At 40.1% G+C, this 25,458-nt stretch overlaps 1 protein-coding gene across 1 annotated transcript; it reads right to left on the bottom strand.

The window, feature by feature from the left end:
* Nucleotides 1–3,004: 3,004 nt before the first annotated feature.
* slc43a1b (solute carrier family 43 member 1b) lies at nucleotides 3,005–17,200 on the bottom strand. The gene is made up of 15 exons (XM_042102616.1): nucleotides 16,983–17,200; nucleotides 14,620–14,777; nucleotides 13,993–14,176; nucleotides 13,224–13,279; nucleotides 12,925–13,001; nucleotides 8,838–8,930; nucleotides 7,819–7,952; nucleotides 7,276–7,424; nucleotides 6,853–6,999; nucleotides 6,706–6,741; nucleotides 6,327–6,459; nucleotides 6,032–6,161; nucleotides 5,813–5,886; nucleotides 5,508–5,631; nucleotides 3,005–5,226 (listed from the first exon to the last, which is right to left on the bottom strand). The coding sequence occupies exons 2-15, from the start codon at nucleotides 14,771–14,773 to the stop codon at nucleotides 4,963–4,965; spliced, it is 1,755 nt and encodes a 584-aa protein (XP_041958550.1). The 5' UTR covers nucleotides 14,774–14,777; nucleotides 16,983–17,200; the 3' UTR covers nucleotides 3,005–4,962.
* Nucleotides 17,201–25,458: the final 8,258 nt, after the last annotated feature.

Here is a 25,458-nt window from a genome sequence, read left to right as displayed (position 1 = left end):
CAGACCTTGAGCTACTGTACAGTGGGTTGGGTTCCATTTAGAAGTGTCCACTTCATTCACCCTTTCCGTGATTCACACAGCTACGTGAATGTATTAGCCTAGCCTACTACTGATATGCAAAACTATTAACTTTTCGCCAAGAGGTGGCAGCTTAAGTCCGCTTGATACTGTAAGCCATTGGTTCCCAAAGGAGATTTTCTTTGGGTCGCCAGCATAGCCTAGTGACAATTTTGTGTAATAGGCCTAGCATAGGGCCTACCTTATATAGCTTATAGTTTGTTAACAGCCACAGTTTTGTCCCTCTATGCATTTTTGCATTTAGAATAGCTCTGAAACCAGGGGGAGAACACGTCGCAGGGGGGGCGCCAGTGCGTGGATATCTCAATCGCAAAATTAAACAATACAGTATTTCTATCGGGCGCCTACCATGGACTAGGCTGGGTGAAAATCAAAAGATTGCGTCAAAAGATTGAGCTTGGTCTGGCGAAAGCCAGACTAACCATGGACCTCATAGTTGCAAAATGCAAGGGAACATAAATCAGCATATTATTTGCACAAACAATAACGGACAGTAGCTCTTCAACTTGGCCCGTTAAAATGTGTATGAACAGTCTCGCAACGCATTTCATGAAGGCCGTTTTGGACATGTCAGTTATTTGCACCACTGGGTAAAACGGCATTTTGTTTTAGACTACTGGTATTTAAGTTGTGCTTGACAATAAAGCTGAACGTCATATGAACTAGATAACTAAACTTATGAATATGTAGAAGAAGAAACATTCACAAAAATCCATGACATGACCTCTCTTCTTGATAGCTGTTGAAAACTGCATGGAACTGACAGGGATTGTTTTGTTTAATAATAAATAAATAAATACATTATGCTGCTACCTTCTGCTTTTCCCAAATACAATGTAGCCTACAGGTGTACCTTTCATCAGTCCAGTTGCAATGGATGGACTGTGATGAACTGCCCTACTTGTGATTGTTTAGAGATTTTAAAGGTTTTATAACAATGCTACAAATTTTTTGGCAAGTGCTACAAATCTATTCACCTTTGCAGCACCAGTAGGCAACTTTGTGTGCGGAATGTGTGCAAACACACATTCCAAACAAGCATACACAAAAGTTTCAAGAGTGGGGGATGGAGTAGAAGATGGAGACAAATTCATTAATATGATTTATTTTTGCGGAATGGATGTACAGGACTGAGCGGCGGTCATATTTTGTACCGCTATGCGGTACATCTAGTTGTTTTACAACAGTAGCATAGGCTATTATACAACATCAGAATATATGAAAAGGGTGGTGGTAGTGTAGTGGTTAAGGAGCTGGCCTAGCTTGCAGTAGCCTGAAAGTTGTCGGTTCAATTCCCAGCTTCCACCGTTGTGCCCTTGAGCAAGGCACTTAACCCCAAGTTGCTCCGGGGACAATGTGATCCCTTGTAATATAGCTGACATATGTAAGTCACTTAGGTCAACAAGTGTCTGCTAAATGTAATGTAATGTAATGTAATGAGGAAAAAAAATTTAACTGCCTGTTCAGTGATCTGAAATCAGGAAGCGCATCAGTAGTTTGATAGCCAAAACTGATAGACTATAGGAAGGAAGGGCCATTAGAGTCTTCATGGACATATCTGCCACTTTGATGAAAACTCAGGACTTAATTGATGTCGTTTGCACTCAGTAGTAGCTAGCTATACAGTGGGTATACTTTAGTGTTGTTCTTACTGTGTCCATTATGGAGTTGACCAGGTTTACACTTGTAAAGTAAGCTGCTAATTGTATGTTGTAACTGTGTATGTAACACATAAGACTCTCTTGAATCTCTAGAATATCAATATACCATTTTGGTAGCCTACAATGCTTATCGTCAATATCGGTAATATTGTGAAATCCTTCATCTAAGGTTGCACTTCAAAATTGTGGAAAAGTGCGCTAAAGATAGTAGGCCTACAAAATCTCTGTTGGCACTGTAACAGACCTAAGGCTTTTTTCACCATGAAGACAGATAATCTCCAGAGCCACCAGAGGTCAGCAAATGATTAGGGCTCTGTCTCTCTGTCACACACACATACACACACACACACACACACACACACACACACACACACACACACACAAACAAACACACACACACACACACTCTGGGTCTATGCCATGTAATCAATCACCCAAGTTACTGTTGCATCAGATAATCAGGGGCGTCATAGTGAGGATTATTGAGGGGCCCCAGTGGGAAAAGGGCTCTAGAAAAAATCATAAGAAATACTATAAATAAAATGTGGGTGTCTAGGATTGGGGGGTCCAAAATTAAATTGGTTTCATAGGGCCCCACATTTCTAGCAGTGCCCTCGTAGATAAAGAATAACTACACATAAATAAACCAAAGGGTTCATAATGGAACAAGTGAATGGGATCACTGTCTCACCATCAGTTAGTCCATGCACTGATAGAGGAAGGTATCCAGAAGGAGCAAGTTATCAGGTTACAGTTACGTATATGAAGCACACGGAGTGCACGTGTTCTCTGTGTGTGTGTGGGGGGGGTTGGGCTGGATGAAATATCAGTGCTCATGAGAAAGACAAGTATAGAGAGGGAACTTTGCCAAAACCCCTCACTTGTATTTGTAACTTCCTTTGCCAGTGTCTTTCACTGCTTCAAATAGACACCACTTCAAATAAGGGAAATTAAAGAACATTATTTCACACATGTGGTATGTTAAATGTGTGGCCTGTATCTAACAATATGATAAATATCCTCAAAGTCAAAAGCCAACCTTTTGGATTATTTATTATATTATTTAATTTTAAGAGGTTTCATGAAGTGAGGGGGGTAGTATTCAAAGACAACACTTGATTTTGCTGTAACTACAGTCCATAATAATATTTGTTTTACATAATATTTAATTTAGTGATGTTTTGCAGAGGTTTTATGTTTTCTACTATGTCACCTGGGTTCATGTTTTTCTTGTATCCCATGGTTAATTAATAAATAGGACACAGTCAGGATTATGTTTTTATTTCAATTAAACAGACATACAGCAAATGCATAAGGCATAAAGCACCAAAATGCTGATTAATCGTTGTCATTATCAAAATGAAACAATGCAGCCATGAAATATTCACATATTCTGTACAATCGTTCCTGTGATATCCCAATATGAGTTCATACATTTAAATCACAAACACACAATTTCTACGATAGCTAAAACTCTACTCAGTGGCATACAGCTTGATCCACCAATATATCTTCTGTTATTCTCTTAAATATCTACAACATCCTTGAAAAGAATATTGACTTTACTGTAACATATAACAGCTGTGTTATTTCCTTAAATGTAATTGAGAGCAGCAAAATGTATTAATTTATCAGTAAAATGGAGCATGCCACAGAAGATCAAAAAGCAAAATAACACGTATCCAAAAACAACAAAACCATAAACTATCAAATCAATACCTCTATGTGTAGGTTTTAAAAATATATCTACATAACAATACATTTAAACATTTAGGCCTGATTTTACCCTTAAGTTTGGGTTAATTTGTTTTATATGATATCAACACTAATACAGTATACTTGTGGATACTTGTCTGAAGTGAATTTCTTACCAGGCTAACAAGGTGGAAACAACACACAATATTGTGTCTGCATTTGGATGAAGCCCCGCTTCATCATATTTCTTCATCATAATCATCATGATCATGTAGAAATAGCATCATCTCAAGCCCAAAAACAATCTGATTAAATAGTCCTCTTCATTCACAATGAAGATTTTTCTTTGATGGCATTAAAAACTGATGGCTATTCAACTGAACCTGCTTAATTTAATTGCAACAAGTTAAATAAAATATGTTGGTTAAGCAGTAAACTAACATACAGGCTAACAGGTTAAAAAAGCATTCAGTAAGTAAATAAAAAAAAAAAACTACTTTTTACAGCATATTTTAGTGAACATGGTTGTGCCAGCACAAAACCTAACTGTGGCAAAACCTAGCGGTGAGTAATCAGATTTGGGACTCAACTGACGCAATGATGACATACTACACAGGTCAGAAAGAGGGAACATCCAAAGACAAACACATAAGAAAAAGGAATAGATGGGTCAAAGTATGAGGGGGCACTGGGTGGAAGTGAGGTGGGTAAAACACACACAGAGGGCAGAGAGAGAGAGAGACAGAAAACAGACTTAACAGAGTGTTTCTTAGGATTATTGACTAGTGCACATTCATAATCAACAATCATGGATTGACTGTTTCACCAAAATGAACAGAACAGAGTGATGAGATTGAGAATGAACTTGTGAGGGAGGTAGTTCAAAATGAACACAGCCAATCCATCTGTTCTACCGGCTCCATATTAATGTACTGCAGATAACACTATCATTATGTGTTTGTGAATGTGGCAGGTATAATGGCAGCTATATGGTAGTTTTGGTCATAAATGAGTATGATATTGACAGGTTGAAATGAATTGCTTCCCTGGGTCGCATGCTTAGATCTCCTTGTAGTTCATGCGAAGGGGCAAACTACTTCTTGTTTTTAAACACAAGCCATAGAGAAAGAGACACAACCAATTTTAACATTTGACATGTTAATAAATTATCAAATGTTTGAAGAGGAGCACTTTCTAGACTCAAAGCTGCATGTTTGAGGTTGTTTTTGGATGGGAAACTGATAATCCAAAACAATTATTAACATTAATAATTGTTAATAAGTTATATCCTTGAGAGGTTAAAAAATGTCACTTAGCTGTGTATAAGATGGCATGTGATTTGGGTTTTGTTTTATCCCATAGTGTAATGTTTTGGTACACAAACATTAGTCAGTTAGCCATCTGATGTCTGTTAAGCACATACCCTACGAACTAAAACTGTGATTTAGTTTCCTTTGTCCATAGAAAAAAAATAAAATGACAACTAAAATGACCACTATGACTCAAATATTATCAATATAATATTTTCTTAGACTTCATGGCTGTCTACATGGCCATTGCCAAAATGTCCATTGCTTTTGTGCCCATTGCCTGTGTGTCCTTTGCCTGTTTGCCCATTGCTCTGAAGCTTGGAGAGGCCATTGCTGGTGAGCCGTTTCTTTTCATCTGCTGAATGGTCAGTAGCCTCGCGTTCAAGCTCTTTCTTCCTATGGACCAGTTGTCTGCGGTGGTACAGCAAGTATCCTGGCAACAGGAAGCCAGCCATTGACAATGCAAGGAGTCCGACGTTGATCTGTTGATAACAGGAAAATCAGAGGAATACTTAACCCAATTTCGTATGGGTTTATAAATTATATAGGAATTATTTTTCACAGATGAACACATACTGCAGTGTACTAACACCACAAACACAAGTGTAAATTACTAAACCAGCAACTAAGCACTAGAAGTGATTTAACTCTGGCACATTCCAAAAATAATGGCACTCATTAATTTGTCAGGCAAACAGCTGCATCAGAGACAATATCCTGTGGGCTGATAACAGGCTAGTGTGTCTGTGACCAGTGGTCTTACCCAGTAAGGGTCGCCCTTCAGGGGTCCCAGCATGGCCATGAAGAGAGGCTGCTGGAGCAGGGCTAACAGGGCACTGATCAGAGACTGCATCCCCGTTAGGGTCCCAAAGTGATTAGAAGGGTACCTGCAAGAAAACATGTGCACCCTCAGAACATGAAATCATAACCATCTGATCCAACATGATAGTACATGGGATTCTATACAGTCAGTGATATTTACGTATTGTCAGTTACAACAGGTTGACACTCCTAACTTTCAAATGAAACTGACTAAGTCAAAATTCAAACTGGAGGTGAAGTACTCACACAGCGGCATAGAGACCTCCACAGCAAGAGTGAATGAAACCGCGCACCACAGTGTGCAGGACGTACGCCACCAGCTGGGAAAGAATGAGAGAGAGACAACAGAGTAGATTAACATACTTGACTTTGGTAGCCATTTTGGACCATATATCTTATTTGTATTTCTTTGTTTAATTTCTAAAAGTATCAATTATTGTTTGATTCAGATGATAGTGATGAAACCTGTATGGGCAGGTAGTCTATGAGGGAGATGATGCCAAAGATCACCAGCAGCAGGTTAGTGAAGATGAAGGCTCTGATGGCATTAGTAAGTTTCTGGATCTTTCTGTCCCGTTTTGGAGGCCCAGGAAGACTATGAAAAAAACGTCATGAACAGTCATAAAGAATGCCCCAATGTACAGTATTTATCTATGTCAAACAATGCATACATAGGACATTTTATCCACTTATTTATCCAATATGTTGTACAGGTCTCTTTCTCAGCAGTGGTCTTTGGCTGTCCAGTGTCCACTCTTACCTCTTCTCCCCCTCAGGGGGGTTAGCATCCTCCTCACACTCCTTCATCCTCCAGTCCATGATGTAACCAATCAGGGGACAGGTGAGCAGACACAGCAGCTGCATGGTGCCAAAGATGGACGAGTAGAAGTTAACTGTGGAAAGACAGAAGGCAAAAATGTAATGAGTCAGTCTGCACCTACTATCGTGCTTGATTGTATCCATCATGATACCTATCATATCATGGTTGCTATGCGATTAATATGACCGTAGCTTACTATGGTCATATAGCACAAAACACAATGTTGTACTAATCCTTAAACTTGTAAAGTAAACAGAAAACAGCTGTGATGATGCAACACCATAACAGTGAACAAGGCGAGTCAGAGCTTTGCTGATACCTTGTTCTTCTGCTTCCAGTACCATGTCCTCAGTGGCTGCAAGAGAAATAGAAAATGTAAGTAGGTGTAAGTATGTAACAATGTTTAACTGTGTTACAGTCACACTCAGTCACACAGATTCAAGTCACAAAGCATACAGATACTTACGGTTAGGGTCGCCGTGGGTTACCAGGAACTCAATCATTTTGTTCATGGCGCCCATGAAGAAAATGAGACGCAGCTGCGTCATTGCCATGGTGATCATGCTCCAGAGAAAGATTGGCGAACAGAACGAGCGGCGGAATGGAGGTGAACCTGAGGTCAAAGGTCAGATAGTCATGTCACTCTAAAGGTATATAAAGTACATAGGCTTAACACAATTACATGGACACAGCTGGGTTGCAGTGCACTTGAGTCTACCATTGGCTGGTTCTGGATCCTTATGTTCATAACTTCATAATAAATGATTACTGCACTGGAAGTACTGACAATATACTCTATGCCGATTTGTGTTAGCCCTGTGTGTGTGTGTGAGATGTATGTATGTGTGTGTGTGTGTGTGTGTGTGTGTTGAATCAGTAAATGTCTTACTTTGGCTGTCTTGTGGATCCTCATTGCTGTACAGATTGGAGGGGCAGTCCTTCTCACTGAGGGTCTGGCCCACAGTGGTCACATGAGTGTAGCAGCGGTCTCCGGTCACTTTGTGTTCCAGAACCAGCCCCGTCAGCTTGACCTTCTTACTGTGTGTGTGTGTGTGTGTACATGTGTGTGTGTGTACATGTGTGTGTGTTTGTGTGTGTATGTACATGTGTGTGTGTGTGTGTGTATGAAAGACAGAGAAAGACATGGAGAGAATGGCAGTTATTATTCATGACGAAGTAAATCTCACCAAACAGTAGTTGTGTCATCCAGTCTATGAAAAGCTTATTACAATGTTATACCACAAGACAGCCATAATTCAAGACTACAGAAAAGCATAGCCACATTTCTGGCCCCACATATCTCTGATGCCATATCTCTGTCTTCTATTCTAGTGTTGCACCCACATGTCTGAGGGCTTGCACAGCTACTGGTTCAGCACTTCAGTTCCCTGCACTGACGTGAATGTGATCACCACACTGGTCATTCACTCACGTGTAGCGAGGGTCTTCGGGGGCAGGGAAGGACTCAGCGGGCCAATTGACGAGACAGTTGAAGAAGACGAGGCATGCAAAACCCGCCCATCCCCAGAAGATCCCTTTGAAGGGCACCCCCAGATCGTAAATCATCTGAAGAGAGAGGAGTCAGAGAGAAAAAAATAGACCAGTCACATTAGGAGATAAATCAAGGCTGATTACTCTCCATTCTGATCAGATGGATGACGTTTCAGCAAATGTCTAAAAGCAAGGGTGTCAAACTCGTATTAGGTAGTAAGCCCGCTGGGCCGAATTTGTTGGAATAAGACCTCGTGGGGGGCGTCATTGTCATGGTCATTATCATTTTTCTGCATGGGTATCAGAGTGTTGTTTGATTATATCACTTATGAGCAAACAAGTACACAATAATGTACTGCTGTCATATACTGCTTTTTCTCTCTTGAAATACTCTACTTCCATGTTAGTTATTCTGCTTCTTCCTTCCTGAGGATCGTTTGTAGTGCTAGGTTTAATCAATTTATCATATAGAAATATTGCTTATAACACGTTGTTGGATGTGAATATCTTTTTTCTAATTTTCCCTTCCTACCCAAAACATCTGGGGGGCCATATGAAACCTGCTGGCGGGCCTGATCTGGCCCCGGACCGTATGTTTGACACCCCTGGTCTAAAGCTATATGCTGAGAAATAAGTGTAGGTTAGTAGGTGCAGCTGTATTATAATGAATAATTGCAAGCAATCAACACGTATTGAAATCTAGATTTGGGTTAGAATTAGTTAAAATATCAACAGACATGACATCATCCAGAATCACTTATGGAACCTTTAATTTCATCACCTCAATTTCATCTGACCATAGCAATACATTCAAACATTTGAGACTAAAGTCTATTAAATCCAATTAATGTATAACTGTTGAAAGGTGACCAATATTATACATCTCAGGCAGAAAAGAACCATATCAGAAGACTGGTGAATAACATTGTCATCATACCAGAAGATTCTGTAACCACTCACCTTGACCCCTGGAAATGTGACTGCAGAGGAAGCATAGGAACCAAACATAATGGAGAGGATGGTGGATCGTACATTGCCAAACATGTTTGGCAACTGGCAGGACAGAAAGGAAAATACACAGAGAAAATGAGAGGGAGGGAGTAAGACTGCTGACTGCATTGGCAGGAAATCAAAGCAAACACACAATTGCTAATGACACTCATTTTGAAGGGGATAGGGTCAACTTGAGTTGGCCCAGGGTGAGATTCAGAGAAGGCAACATTTTGTAACACTACTCTGTGTTCAGTGACAGTTGACAATTGTATTGACTATTGCTGTATTGTATAAAATATTTGCAGTGCTATAAATGTATCAGCAGGAGGCGTATTGAAGCATGTATTGCCCTGAGAACAGCTGGGAACTGATGCAAGACACAGGAACATAACTGACTCCATATTCTGGCACACAGGGGATAGCCTGGGGCATTGGGGTAGACACAACGGCAGCCTAGTCTCTTAACATGAGCTAACTGCTGCAGTATATGTATGTACACTATCTCCAGATGGGTTACATGCTGATGACAAATTTCCTTCAAGGACAAATAAAGTAACTTAATTTAACTAAACTTATCTAAACTTAACTTAACATCTGGCTCAAATCTAGCTTTTTGTAGATCCATTATTAATTAAGTGGAATCGAGCAGAATAAGACGCACAGATTCCTTCTGGGTCTCGTTCTTCCCCTTTCCTGTGACACATGGTACAGGTTTCCACCCTTTTTCTCACTCTCCCTTCCTCTTTTTTCTCACTCTCCCTTCCTCTTTTTTCTCACTCTCCCTTCCTCTTTTTTCTATGGCTTATCTTTCGTTCCATCCCCTGGACTCTGTTTGGAGACTGGAAAGAGAGAGTGTGTGTGACAATCTGCAGGTGGCAACTGTACTGGTAAACACTGCAGCTGTGAGCATGTCTTTGCATCCCTGCCAATGACCAAGGGCCAGGTCACTGTGAGAGAGGACACAGATATCCTATCAAGACACAACAAAAGCAAACCTAGCACAAGATGCACAGTAAACAGTCAGGGACAAACATCACCACTGTGTGGCATAACATGTGATGGTAAATAGCAAGTCAGCACAGATGACACGATCTTCCAACAAAAATCAAACAACATTCTGGAACCAGTCTATGATTATACTGTTAGACAATTGTACCTGCAGTTCAACAAAATGTAAACACAAAATACCATTCAGTTGGCGTAAACAGGTATGGCCCTTGACCATTCCATACAACAAAAGTGACTGACAGATCTACAGTATGTGATTTTTTTTTTTTTTGAACGTTTAACACTGTATTGCACAGAACAGCATAGTATTCTAAACAGAAGTTCAGGAGGAGATGTAACAGACATTCCCATGCATGCCCCTCTCATATCAATCACTCACAATTAATGAGTAATAATAAATTCAGTCCTGTTGGTTAGCTGGACATGTGCTGTGGCCTATTCCAAACCTGGTCCTCTCCTTACACCACCTGTCTTCATGAATTGGGTTGACATGCAGGGATACTGTCTGACTCTTGCCAGTACAGTTGACACCTGCATGATCCCTACAAGGCATTTCATGATGTTTGCCAATCAGAGACTGCCAAATTCGCTCTTCGGCTTACATATCTTTGAAAGTCAAATTCACTCTGAATAGCATATAGTCTGGAATAGTCCAAGATTCCTAAACAGCTAAATCATACCAAACTTTGATCATACACAGCATGCTTTGTTTATTAAGGTTGCAATCAAATAGCCCACACCCATCGCCACATCCACTCAAATCTACTCACACACCCACCGCGTGTGAAATGGTTTCCCCATGTAACTCATAGCTAAACTTTCCAAGTTCACCTTAGGACATGTCCCTCCAGCCCCTAGCCCCCCTCCTTCTGCCACCCTCCATCCCATTTGTCAATGACCTCTACAAAGTCATGGCCCCCACCACTCCTTTTCCCCCTGTCTCTTTTCCACAGCATGCTCCTTTCCACATATTGTTTCAGTGTTTATTGTTTACTGGACGATCATATGCTTCTGGAAATGCAGTTGCTAGCCTACCGGGAGTTTGTGAAAGCAAACATACACAAACACAAAACAAGTTCCACAGAGGCCAAGCCTAGAATATATATACAGTAAACCATTCTCTCTCTCGCTGGGTAAATAAGTCAAGACCAAAGTCAACTGATTAGAGTACGTGATCAGACATGAAACTTCATAGGACTCAAACATTAATAAGAAAAGCAGTATGGAAAGAAAAGGACCATATGCAAACATTGCTGCATTCTGCTATTCAACTCTAAAATAAAGCCTCTGGCTTTGGTTTTGTAAAAACAGCTCTTCCATTTTGACATTTTTGGTCACATATTCATGATTGGTATGTACAGGTATGTTCACTGTCTCTTGAAAAGAATGTTAGTTTTCCATAGTTTTCCAGGGAGAAAAGGCGCAATGGCAAAGTGAATGTCACAACTGAAAGCCATCTTGTCCAACTCGTCCGTCAGAATGTCCACCGCCAATGTAAGTCCATTTCTCTATCCCTGACTTTGTGGTCTCACCATGTATCACGTTTTCAACCCAGCGCCCTCCCCCGCCACCCTCTACTCCCTCTCTCCCTCTGTTATACCCGGACAGTGAGTGCTGCCAGTTTGTCCAGTCATGGAGGTGATATTAAGAGGCTTGGTAACACGCAAGCCAAACAACACATCAGCCAAATAGATGGAATGATGGGCGTCAAGGGTGAGGGGAAAAAGGGAAGGGCAGAGTAAAGAGAACGAAAGATAGCCGTTGGAAAAGCTACACTAGACGTGTAGATATGGCCAGTGCTCAAGCACGTGACCATATGCTCGGAGTCACAGACTATTTCTCTTTGTTCTCAGCCTCTGTGCCAGGAAGGCTGCAGTGAGCCTAGAGCATGTGAAAAAACGTGCTGTAACCTGATCTGTGGCATCTGTGAGCGTTTACTTGCTATAACGGATATCTTCATTTTCATAAATTAATTGTTGTGGTGCATTCCAGGTAATATAAATCAAATATAATTTCAATCAAGTAGTTTTGATTTATTTTTTTACTCCAAACCTAACTGCAGTTTGACTGTTTTACCTGCAATACACCATAAACAGATTCATGAATATGTGTGGACATTCTTCATATCCAGATGAGGAAGAAAGAAAGAGAGAGAGAGAGTGAGAGCGAAAGAGAGAGAGAGAGAGGTGAATGAGACTTGTGTCCTTGTGTGTTTTGACTCATGAAGTGGGAGGGACAGACAGAGGCGAGGGCGTGCTGGAGGGTCTGTGCTGTGATTGGTTGGGGCAGGCGTGCCAAAATTTAAGGCTGGGATGTGGAACACCATGTGCAGCACTAAGAGCAGCCAAAACACACTTACATCTTGAACAAATACGCACGCACGCATACACACACATGCACACACACACGCACGCAAACACACAGACTCACATGGATGGAAATGGTTATGAATATAGATTTACAGTAATAGAGCACAAAAAGCCTTTACATAAAAGGAATATCTACACACACACAATACACACATAAATAAACATGGCAGACATGAATGAGCTACTTAGATCAAACACAGACACTCACAACAAATATGAAATTTTCACAGGGCACACAAACACACACACACGCACACACACGCGCACACACACAAAACACTAAAAAAATACCTGTGTCATTCAATGCAAACACAAAATAAACTCTGTCCTTAATGTACTGAAGTAATTGAATTCTGGGAAAAGATTCTGGGAAATTCTGGTGAATTCTTGGAAAAGATTCAGGCCAAATAAAGGAACTCCTACTTTGAAAGCTTGTAATACCAGATGATATGTATCTATTTTGACCACACTTCCATGTGCTATATATGTTTAGAAGTATCTTGTTTACTTGGACATGTTGGTGTATCATGCATCACACCATGTATAGAGTATGTTTTTATTTCTTGTCATCTATTGCATATGTATGCTTGTGTGTGTGTGTGTGTGTGTGTGTGTGTGTGTGTGTGTGTGCGTGTGCGTGTGCGTGTGTGTGTTCTTGTGTGTGTGCTCAATCTTACCGTAAGGGAGGTAAAAGTGAGACAGATTCCGCCGAACCCGTTGAAAGAAACGGCAACAAATATAAGGATGGACAACACTGTAAGAGAGAGATGTGACAGTCTTCAGCTGTGTGAGCAACAGGTTCTTCAAGCAGCCTACACAACCTACTCAAATATGGTTACTGGATGGATGTACAACATCCTGCTAGGGGTTCAGGGTTCACATGGTGATGTTATTCATAACTATGTATGAAGGTGCAAATTCTGACAGTATTTCCTGAGCTGAATCATTTTGTCATATACCAACTTTGCACACTCACCAGCAGGATTATATGAAGCTATGGCGATCAGGGCACAGGAGAAAGCAAAACAGGCACTGAGAGGGAGAGAGACATACAGAGAGAGGGGAGAGATAAAGATAGAGGGAGCAGTGGTGAATATGGATAACCCTGCAGGAATTTAAACATTTTCAGAATCTGTAGGAATGTTTTATAATAATGTCTGCTAATGTCAGTTATGGACAGTGTTTGTGACAGAACAGTGTATGACATGTCATGTATGTTATGATACTGTTGGTCTCTGTTTGCCTGTCTTTGTTTCTCTGTGTTGCAGGGTGGAGTCAATGCACAGGTTCTCAGTGCACAGGTTTGGTAGTCAGCTGATCAGGGCATCCAGCTATATAAAAGGCTACCTGGCTGGGTTCGAGGTTCCCTCTCTCCAGGAGAACATGCGTTGCCTTTATCTTTAGACTGCAATTTACATTTTACCCTGATTTACACTCCACTTTTATTTTCTCACCATTTCATGGATACTGACTGTAGTTCACGTTTGGCATACATTATTACTTTAATAAACATATTTTGGTAACGCTTATCTACGTGTGGTCTCCTATATGTTAAATCACCACAAACGAGCCTGGTGGTCTTAACATGTATCATGCTGAACTGCAGTCCATATTCATTATTGGTGTAGTGATTATGAAAATGATGAAGATGACAAAGATGACGATGATGATGATGAGGCCCCTAAGGATGCAACCACAGGATGAGTTGGCACTGCCAGAGCACAGCCCTGGGGCTTTGGTCTCACCTGCCCAGCAGACGCAGCGGGCGCGGGCCATACTTGTCCATGAGTATGCCCAGGGGCAGCGTGGCGCCGCTGATGATGAAGGAGCCGATGGTGAAGCCCAGGTTGAGCACCTCCTCCTGCTCCACACAGCTGGGCCAGTCCAGGTCCTCCAGCAGTGTCTCGTTGGCATGGTGCGTCTTGTTCTCTGGGTGAAGGGAGAGCAAGAAAGAGAGAGAGATATGGATGACCGGGGGAAAGGGCGAGGGAATAGGAAGGAAGGGTTGGGGTAGAGAGGAGGGCCAGGAATCAAAGTGGGTGCAATGAGTTTTTAAAAATTACAAAATAAGTACTTTTGGCTGTTTTCTTCCAGTGAACCAGACTTTATACTGTGTATATGGCCTGTCTCTGCAACCCCTGTTCTCATATATTCCTTCCACATCAGGAAGAATGAGAGGGATTTTACTTCCAAGCTTTTATGATCTGATCTCAAAGCCATGATTTACCGAACACATCAAAGAAGATGAGCTGGCCCTTTAGGTGCAAGCCGAGACTTGTGAAGGATTGGCTACCATGGAAACCTACTTTGGGTGAATTTCGGGTTGCATAAGCTTCACTCTGGTGTTACCTAGATATGGAGCGGTTACTCACCTGTACACAGGTGTGAATAAAAGCCCTCATTCTTAAGCATGATGAGGAGGGAGGCCCAGCCCAGTAAGACCGCAGAAAACAGCAGGTTCTCAATGACCGCTGTCACTGCCATCCACCAGCGCCTCTTATAGGCCTGAGACAGGGAGGGAGCCATTTTCCTGATGGAAGAGAAAAAGGTAGTGGAGGAAGAGGAGGAGGAGGAAAGAGAGAGAGAGAGGACAGAAGAGATAAAGGGTAAGGGTGGTGAAAACAGAGGATGATAAAGGACTAGAGCCACTTACATACATTACTCTTGTATCTTCCTCCAACAGACTGACTGTTTTGTTGGGGTGAAGAATACATTCTCATAAATTAGAAATCATTGATAGGAGGCATGAAAATAAAAAAAAGCCTTTCATTTGGAAAGAGAAGAATACTCATATATAACTGATGTGCTTGGGGTGGACTATTTAATGAGAGTCACAACATAAACACACCATCCGAGAGCAGAGAAAGATTATTAGACATCAAATACACAAAGTTAGCATCATGGAATATAAGTTATTAGGGTCCTTATGAGCGTTAACACCACTGCAGGTCACAGAATGTAGTGCTGGAATTACAGACATCTCAGCGCCTTCAGTGCCCTCCACCCTAAAGTACACACTCTAATATGGATATGCAAACACATATTTTCCAGGGGTAACTGAGGGCCTGTGTGTCCTCTCTGTTGAAATGCTTTTTCCATTCAGTCACAACTCTGGAAACTGAACATCTTCTATAGGTGTGAGTTATGGTATGTTGTGCATATACATATGTACTATTTGTGGCATTCGGGCTGCAAATTTGCATATATGTATATTTATTGTATTGTAACATTCACAGTAAACATATGGATGTTCACCATAAAGTATACTGCTAGTTGCAAACAAAGCCTATATTGGTGTGTGTGTGTGCGCATAAGGTATTTGAGCATTGGCATGAATAAATGAGAATCATAAGAGGCAGTCTAGGGAATGTTTATTGCCCCGGGGGCCACATGCTTGTGGATGAGGATCCCTGCTGATGACTGAAATAGCCACACTGGCCCAGGACCAGTGCAGCAACATATCCACCCATGAATGCCCACCCAGCAGTACCCACTAAGCTTACACCCCACTGTGACTCAAACCCAGTCTAAACTAGACATTCAACCAGGTTTGCAATGTTGTCGCTGAACTAAATAGTTAGGCAAACAGTGCATGAGGATAAAACAACTCTCTGGTATGAAAGAATATTACATGAAATGGAAAAAACATTTGTAAAAACTTTTACTTAGAGCTGTAAAGATATCAACATTCTACACAGAAAAAACAATTCCTAAATTACATTTCAAATATTAACAACCATTATAATTTAATAGTCAAGGCCGAACTTAAACAATGTTGGTAGCACTGAGGCAATACAGCCACCTGTTAGGGGTGGGTTGCTCAAGATGTTCCGGAGCTGTTTCCTTTGTTTAGGCATGCTTCCCTGGCTTCTTTTACACCCTGTTTAGCCATTTTCATTTATATACCAGTGGTGAAGTCTACAAGCAAGCCCACCAGAACATAACTAACCACTGTGATATTGTATGCACAATAGGACACTGGAACAATATTTGTGGATAACATTCTGTTTGGTGATTATGACTGTTAATGACATTGCACAGTTGTTGCTATGACCACCTTCTGTATTCCATACCACAAAAGGTAATACAACATAAGAATTTACCATATACATATATCTACTACTACAACTATTATTATTGTTGTTGTTGTTGTTATTATTATTATTATTATTACGACTACTATTATTATTAGGCCTAGTAGTAGCAGCAGTAGCCTACAGTAGGCTAGGCCTAGTTTTTAATGGGCCTTTTCAGTCTTTTATATTATAAAAAATAATTTCTATTGCAGGCCTGTATTCTCTCCCTCTCTCAGCTGTTTCCTGTTACAAAGACGCGCAAACTTCCGATGCGCTCATTGACCTAAACATGTTTCCGCTGCCGTCAGTGATAAGAAAAACGATACGAAACCAATATATGCCTGGCAGTATTCTATGATCATTCGTTTCCTTGCCGTGCGTCCGTCAACCTACATATTTAATTCATATTAGGTTAAATTCGTTAAAACAAACTGATAACATAACAAATGTGATCTGACAACAGCTTTGATAAATAAACGTCACGAAAACTAGTAGGCCAAGTTGTCTAGGCATATTAAGCCAATCAATAATGTAAAAATATGTTATAATGTAAATAGACTAGATAGAAATAAATTGGACACAAAAATGATTTGCAAGTTCTCAACTTGCAAACACACAAGAGAAGAGGAAGTTGTAACAGAGCATATGAAATAACTTACTTTGATGAATTCTTTCGTAGATGGAAATAATTTTTCAGGGGTACAGTCTAGTGTTCTCCTTACGAATAGCCTATTCTAGCAGCCCACTGATAGTTCAAGCCTTCTCCCCTTCAAATACTCTTCTTCAAGCTCTGACACGTTTGGGAGGCGAATCATCGGTGTCTGATTCTCAAATAATGCTACAAGTTCTATGAACTCTCTCTCTCTCTCTCTCTCTCTCTCACTCCCTCCCTCTCCCTGTGGCTAAAAATGGAACATCAGTTCCAACCACTACTGAGGGCTTAAGGAGGGTTCTCTCTTCTCTTGAGTTCAGCAACCCACTCTTCCCTTGAGTTCAGCAACCCACTCTTTCCTGTGATCATGAAGGTATCTTGCACTTGCACGCCACCTATCAAAGAACATGTGCTATTACATATTTGTATTAGCCTACTGATGGCAAACTGGTATTTTTCTGACTGGCACTCTCCTTTCTTCCCTGCTCTGCATTAAGCCATGATCTCATGAACCATTTCCATCTTATTTTAGTCCAACATAACTTAACTACACAAGAGATACCCAAAGAAGCATGCGAACACCAAACCACAAAGATACGAGATCTACAACTTACAGTAATCAATACTAGGACCTTTTTGCCCTCCAGCAGCTGGTTATGATGTACAGTATGACTATCAGGTTCAGGTTAATAAGTGTGTGCATGTGTGTGTTTGCTTTTTGTGTGTGTGTGTGTGTGTGTGTGTGTGTTTATCGTGTGTTTGTTTATGTGTGTGTGTGTGTGCATGCGTGTGTGTGTGTGTGAGTGTGTGCATACCTGTGTGTGTGTGTGTGTGTGTGTGTGTGTGTGTGTGTGTGTGTGTTTATTCATTTATTGTATGGCCCCCTATGGAAATTCCACGAATATTGGCATGCAGGGTAGGTTTCCAATGAGTAGGCTATAGGTTTTGGTACCACTCTGTACTTACGCACTTCTTACAGAAGAATTTTTGATTTATGAATTTATGACATTTTGGTAGGCCTACATCAATGCTCGAGATTCACAATTTTTTTCTCTCTCTTTTCTTTTTATTGTTCTTCTTTCTAGTTGTCAGATTTTCATGCACGCTGCCCCATTTCAGTATAATTTAAGGGTGTGCATAGCCTGGAAAATCCAGACCCTGATAATCTAGAAAGATTATTATAAAGTTATTATAATTTATAAAGTTCTCTCGCGAGAACTCTGGATTTCCAGGGTAGGGGGTGCATGTAACGGAGTGAAACTAGTTGCTAGTTAAAGGTATACTATGCAGGTTTAGGTATTTTTGTCGAGTTTAGAGCTTTCTCTAGTCGCGATGTATTTATGTTACTCTGCTATTGTAAACAGAGACTTTCTAATGAGGAGACATCACTCAAAAAATTCTCCATAGAAATGCATGGGGTTAGTTTGTAACACCAATATGGCAGCTGTCTACACTTATCACACCCCTTCCGCAGCAAAACGTCGACATGTGAATACATTAAGCCAATCATGTGCTGTGCTGTGAATACATTGAGCCAATCATGCTGTGCTCTGCTGTGAAGACATCGTGCCAAGCATGTGTTGTGATCTTATGGAGTGAGGATTGTCTCAAAATTATTTAAATATATATAAAAGGATATATATACATATACATACATTTATAAATATCCAAATACAAAATACAAATATAAAAATGTGACATACAAATAAATAAACAAATTTATATAAATAAATGTATCTTTGTAAATATATTTTCGAGATTTGAAAATAAATATGCTTGACTTTGTATGTGGAATCTGCATTTGTGAATCTCCTTTTTGCTTTTATGTCGATGACGTAATTTTGAGACATTCCTACCGCACACCAAGATCCACAAATAAATACCACTAGATTTGAATGCGAAGACACCCTCCACTGAACAACCAGCAGATGGCAGTGTTGTACAACATGTCTGTTATCAACTGATAGCAACTGAATCTTTCTGACGCTGTTTTTCCTAGTTCAGTTCAGTCAAGTGGTCTATGACTAGCAGGATTAACGACATGGAAGACACTAGATTAAATGGAGGGGTAAGTAATAACAACTAGCCAGAACGATTTATTATCGGTTTCGATGTGTAGTGCCATTTTTAATTTCATAGACTGTATAAATAAGTCCATTTAGCAATATTGACATTAATGGCAGTCTGTCAGATAGCGATCTCAGCTGAGCTGGCTCTCACATTAAGTTAACCTAGAAGCTATGTTAACATCTGTAATGTAAGATCTGCAACATCTGTAAAACAGCGAACACGAACACAGCCTGTCACTTGAGTTGCAAGACACAATAACTTTAGGGAAAACTACATTTTATTTTAAAGGGGCTATAAATCAGATTTTAAGGGAAATCTTAACTTAATGTGTTTTGTGCAGGCACCAACAAAGCTGAACAGGCACCAGCTGTTTAGCTAGCTGTTAACGTTAGCAGCTGTACACTGACTAAATGGACTTATTTACAGTCTATGAAATTAAAAACGGCACTACACATCGAAACCGATAATAAATCGTTCTGGCTAGTTGTTACTACTTACCTATCCATTTAATCCAGTGTCTTCCATGTCGTTAATCCTGCTAGTCATAGACCACTTGACTGAACTGAACTAGGGAAAACAGCGTCGGAAAGATTCAGTTGCTATCAGTTGATAACAGACATGTTGTACAACACTGCCATCTGCTGGTTGTTCAGTGGAGGGTGTCTTCGCATTCAAATCTAGTGGTATTTATTTGTGGATCTTGGTGTGCAGTAGGAATGTCTCAAAATTACGTCATCGACATAAAAGCAAAAAGGAGATTCACAAATGCAGATTCCACATACAAAGTCAAGCATATTTATTTTCAAATCTCGAAAAAATATTTACAAAGACACGTTTATTTATATAAATTTGTTTATTTATTTGTATGTCACATTTTTATATTTGTATTTTGTATTTGGATATTTATAAATGTATGTATATGTATATATATCCTTTTATATATATTTAAATCATTTTGAGACAATCCTCACTCCATATGATCTCGCTGCTGGAGCAAGATTGGTGTCATGAAGCCTTGCGCACATGCATTTCTGCCGAAATAGATGCCCGATAAGTGCCCAAAAAGCATTGCAATATGGCCGCCAAGTGGAGGGACTTGCCTAAAAGGACTTGTAAATAGCAAACTTCTCGCGACTTATCTATGGAGTGAGGATTGTCTCAAAATTATTTAAATATATATAAAAGGATATATATACATATACATACATTTATAAATAATAAATCGTTCTGGCTAGTTGTTACTACTTACCTATCCATTTAATCCAGTGTCTTCCATGTCGTTAATCCTGCTAGTCATAGACCACTTGACTGAACTGAACTAGGGAAAACAGCGTCGGAAAGATTCAGTTGCTATCAGTTGATAACAGACATGTTGTACAACACTGCCATCTGCTGGTTGTTCAGTGGAGGGTGTCTTCACATTCAAATCTAGTGGTATTTATTTGTGGATCTTGGTGTGCAGTAGGAATGTCTCAAAATTACGTCATCGACATAAAAGCAAAAAGGAGATTCACAAATGCAGATTCCACATACAAAGTCAAGCATATTTATTTTCAAATCTCGAAAATATATTTACAAAGACACGTTTATTTATATAAATTTGTTTATTTATTTGTATGTCACATTTTTATATTTGTATTTTGTATTTGGATATTTATAAATGTATGTATATGTATATATATGCTTTTATATATATTTAAATAATTTTGAGACAATCCTCACTCCATACTTATCTCCCCTGTACACAATGCAAATGCTTTTGTTGTGGAAGTGAAGGATTAACAACAGGCAAAAACTCTCTCCAAAGAACTACTGACAAGGTAATGTTTCAGATTCTCGAGAATTTTGGCGGGCGCCACTCTTGAAAGTTGCATGGCTGGTTTTCTCCGTAGGGACTCGCTACATCTATGCTGTGTATAGCTTTGATTCGCCTATTACAAGTTCATTCACCATCAAATTGGCTTCATAAATGTGAAAGTCTTGCATAGTGCATTTAAATTATCACTAAAAGTGATGCAATTATGCCATTTACAGTAGCGGTAGGTGGATACAGTGTGATAGTGAGATTCGCGTTGCATTTACCCAGACTGGAGTTTAATAGATAATGGGTAAGTCACGCAATTTGGGAGGTCCGGGATAAACACGTTTTTCTTAGAATTCTAGTACTTGTCTCATATTTTGTAACACAATGTACAGTTAACTATTTTGAGTTTAGTTGATAATTTATGACTCTTGTAAAGTTTTTTTAGAGAAACTTTCATGTGAATTAGCAATTAGTTTGATTGTTGTCCCGAGATCTAAATGCTGAAAACCCACGAATCCACACTTGTAGCCTATTTTATTCCAGGTAATATTCTAAAATGTCCTTATGTTGCGTTTAAGTACATTTAAGTTGAAGAAAACATGTGTTATTATCATAGACTGTAAAAAATATGGACAAAGCGTCTGTGACGTCACCCATATATGGGTAAAAGGGCGGGGCTTTGTATGAGACTGAGCAAGCCGGTGAACCCGCCTCGTCGTCAGCCGAGCAGCCTCAGCTAACGTTAGGCCTACAAGATGGGCTGACACAGACGTTGCTGTAACATTGCTGGTAAGTTTGATCTGCTAACGTGAAGTTCATGTATGTTTCTTAATGCCATGTTCAGACACTTTTTAATGTTGTATGCTGAAAGGTTATATTCGAGTGAACGGGCAATCGACTCCTACTGACTTTCCCCTAAAGATGGCAGCAAAGATGGCAACATTTCCGGAAAGGTACTGGCTTGATGAAATTCATTCTTGACTCTCTATCCGACCACATAAAGACCTCGGGATACTTCGGTTTGGCTTTAGGGACCCTCTACTCACTACCACGTAAGTGCAATGTTGTTTGGAACTGTAGAAGAGGTATAAAAATAGCGTTTTGTAGCGGCGAAATAATATGCCCTTCTCACTTCCACGCTAACGAGCTTTGACTAAAAACGGTAACATCGAACTTTCTCAAAACACATCCGAATGACATGATTTGGGTGTCAACTCAACGTATGTACTCCCAATCATCCGTAAATTGATCTAAAGTGCATTTTACTCCGGATAATTCCTTTAAGTGTTCAAACTAGCATTTACAGTGTTCTATTTGATGGTGTATTTGGCCCTGACTAAGTTTGTGTGATATATAAACCACAATCCTTGTTGATACAAGTACCAATGTTAGTCTAGAAAGTTTTTATTCACATTAAGATTTTCGCCATAGGCAGTAAAAGACTCCGCCATCTTTGTCAATAATTTTCGCTGATAAAGTTTCAAACATGATCTTAACGGCCTTTCCACCAATCAGAGGCATCACTGTGGGATTGTGGGATTGTTCAGGATTGTGGGTAATGAAGTACTTATCCAAGACATTGCGAAAAAAAGACATTTATCTCAAAACGAGGTTAGTGCCCCGTGAACTTTTTGCGTCTATATGAGCATACACAATCGCTTATTACAGCCGTAGCTGGTTTTGAGTCTACCATGTGCAGTTAAGTTTTTATGTCTTATACCTGAATTGTCAATGGAGAAATTGCATTGAATTCTTACTCTCGGAAACTCCTGTGGGCGGGACTGTGATGCTCTATTAGACAATAGGCGTGTTCGACTTGGACTGAGTCTGACTTGGTCTGGCTTTCTACGTAAACGTGATCTTCAGAGGCTAGCCGGGAGGAGCTACAACAGAGGGCAGCTCATCCCGGACAGACAGGCTACAGTCTGCCTGACGTGACTCGCGGGAGACATCGCGGAATGTTGTTTGCAATAAACACAGCAGAACTTTCATTCTTACTCATTAAAATGAGCATGATGACTGACGAAATAAATTCTTATGATGTAGTTTAAATAAACCACTGTTGTCATACAGTTAACAGGCCTGCATTGTAGCACATAAATTCAATATCAAGTGTTTTCCCTATATGTGTGTCTATCTATTTAGCCAACAGCAGAAAATAACAGAATATCCAAACGTTTTCAGTAGGCTAGCCTACCATTGTTGCAGAAATCACATATAAGAAGGTATCCCTTCAATTTCTGTTTATTTTCGCATATTCCAACATAAGGAAGCAGCATGAGACTCCCGTCAAAATGGTCATGAGGCGATTCCTCCCAAATGGCCCTATCAAGTCTTTGAACTGACGTCATGAGGGCGTGTTTCAGCTCGTGCAGCTCGTGGAAGGCAACTGCAAGATCTGTCTGCAGGCTAACCGTGCTTTCTATTTGTCTCGTAAATCCGCCGCCCGAGTTGGAAAGTGTAAATTACCCAGCTTTCTTGCAGCATTTTGGGCAGGCACGCCCACTTTACCTCGGAGTACTTGAGGGTACCCTGAGGTGGACGTACGACCTTACAACAAACATGGCTGCGCCCATAGTTGAGATGAGATGACATGTATTTTTTATGCATATGTACTGTGTTGGTCATGTTAATGTTGATGTAATGCTCTTACACACTAGATTACATTGCTGCTTCAATCCGGTCACCAATTCATGCATTGCACGGTTTTACAATGTAACAATTTGTTTTCCAGCCGTTTAGCTAGAGGCTACATGTAGCACAAAACAATAACAATGACTAGCCTCCTACTAATGCCCCTCGTGGCTCGAGAGAAACGCGTTCCTATAGCCACTCATTCGTACATGTTGTACGAGTGGGTGTACGATGATTTACAAGACAAATAGAAAGCACCATTAGACTCCCGCGATATTTTAAGGCCATGTGACATGGTGTCACGGTGGTAAGTCCCTCCCCGGCTGACAGAAGTCGGACAGAATTTCTAACCAGCAAGCATTGCGTCCATCCCAGTATGCATTGTGTTCAACCCAGCATGCATCACATCAAGTCAGATCTGCACAGATCTGCCTCAAGTCGAACACGCCTATTCTCTGCCGAGGCCTCGTTTGTCATCAGTCACGTGATTTTTATGGAAACGACACAAGCCTCGAACCGGGGCTTCATCTGGCACGCCCCTTTCTGCTCGACACAAGCTTCGCTTCATTGGGCACATCACTACGTGCAGTTAATTCAGGAGTAATCGTGTAAATAATAGTGTTTTGATATTTAATTTTATATTTATCATCGTGTATTTTATATTGTGTGTGTGTGTGAAAGCGGTTAAAGCTAACAACATGGTGCAGTGCTTCATACCTGACTGTCATCCTATGCTGTCATCACTGCTCAGTTGGGCTGATGCATGGACTGGTGCATGGTGCTCTTGCACCACCATATTCAGTTTATTAATTTGCCGTGAATTATTACACAAAATGTTCTTTAAATGCACAAAGAAGTATTCCTAGGTTAATGATTGATATGAATCATACAGTATGAAGGCTACAGTAGCCTAGCAGCATTAACGTTACCAACCTCTCTGCACCACTCACCACAATTTTGTAGGTCTTGTCCCTCTTGCTGGCCCTTACAAAACCCACAAGCTGACTCTCGGACACACAATAGTCAATAATGTGACCCGATTTAAAGTGGCTTTCACCCCTTTGGACACTCACTAAAACATAATATATTTCATACCTGTGTTGCAGCATGTAGGCTAATGTTAGCTGCATTATGTAATGACATACAATGTCGGAAATGCTAAAGGTTAGCCTGTCGGCTACCTGAAAAGTTTGAGTTTTTAAACTAACATTTACAGTGGTCTATTTGATAGTGTATTGGCCCTGACTAAGTTCGTGTGATGTATAAACCACAATCCTTCTTTTATACAAGTACCAATATTCTTCAAGAAAGGCTATAACTTTTTTGTTTTGTTTTAGGCTACCATTGTGTTTGAAGATGATCATGTCTGGTAGTTTCAACATTAACACGACTTGATATCACTTGTTAGGATGAAATTAATAATAATACATAAATAAATGTTTAACTTTGATGACTTTGAAGGTGAAGGAAGTGTGAGAAGAATTTCTATGTAAACCATCTATCATAGGAGTTACAAGATTCAGTACAATGGCAAGCCAACTGAAAAAACCTTCAGTGCCCCCCTCCCATTGAAAACGACGGAGTCTGTTCGTCCATTTCTTTTACTGTCTATGCTCATAACACCTGAGCAGTGCCACAGACTGATCAACTCCATGCCACGCCGCATTGCTGCAGTAATTCAGGCAAAAGGAGCCCCAACTAAGTATTGAGTGCTGTACATGCTCATTCTTTTCATGTCTATACTTTTCAGTTGGCCAACATTTCTACAAATCCTTTTTTGGTATTGGTCTTAAGTAATATTGTAATTTTCTGAGATACTGAATTTGGGATTTTCATTAGTTGTCAGTTATAATCATCAAAATGAAAAGAAATAAACATTTGAAATATATCAGTCTGCGTGTAATGAATAAATAGCCTATAATATACAAGTTTCACTTTTTGAATGGAATTACTGACATAAATCAACTTTTTGATG

The sequence above is a fragment of the Alosa sapidissima genome, chromosome 1, assembly GCF_018492685.1.
Source record: "Alosa sapidissima isolate fAloSap1 chromosome 1, fAloSap1.pri, whole genome shotgun sequence".
NCBI lineage: Eukaryota > Metazoa > Chordata > Actinopteri > Clupeiformes > Clupeidae > Alosa > Alosa sapidissima.
The sequence above is the reverse complement of the archived record's forward strand: the minus strand, read 5'-3'. Positions and strand labels throughout refer to the sequence as shown.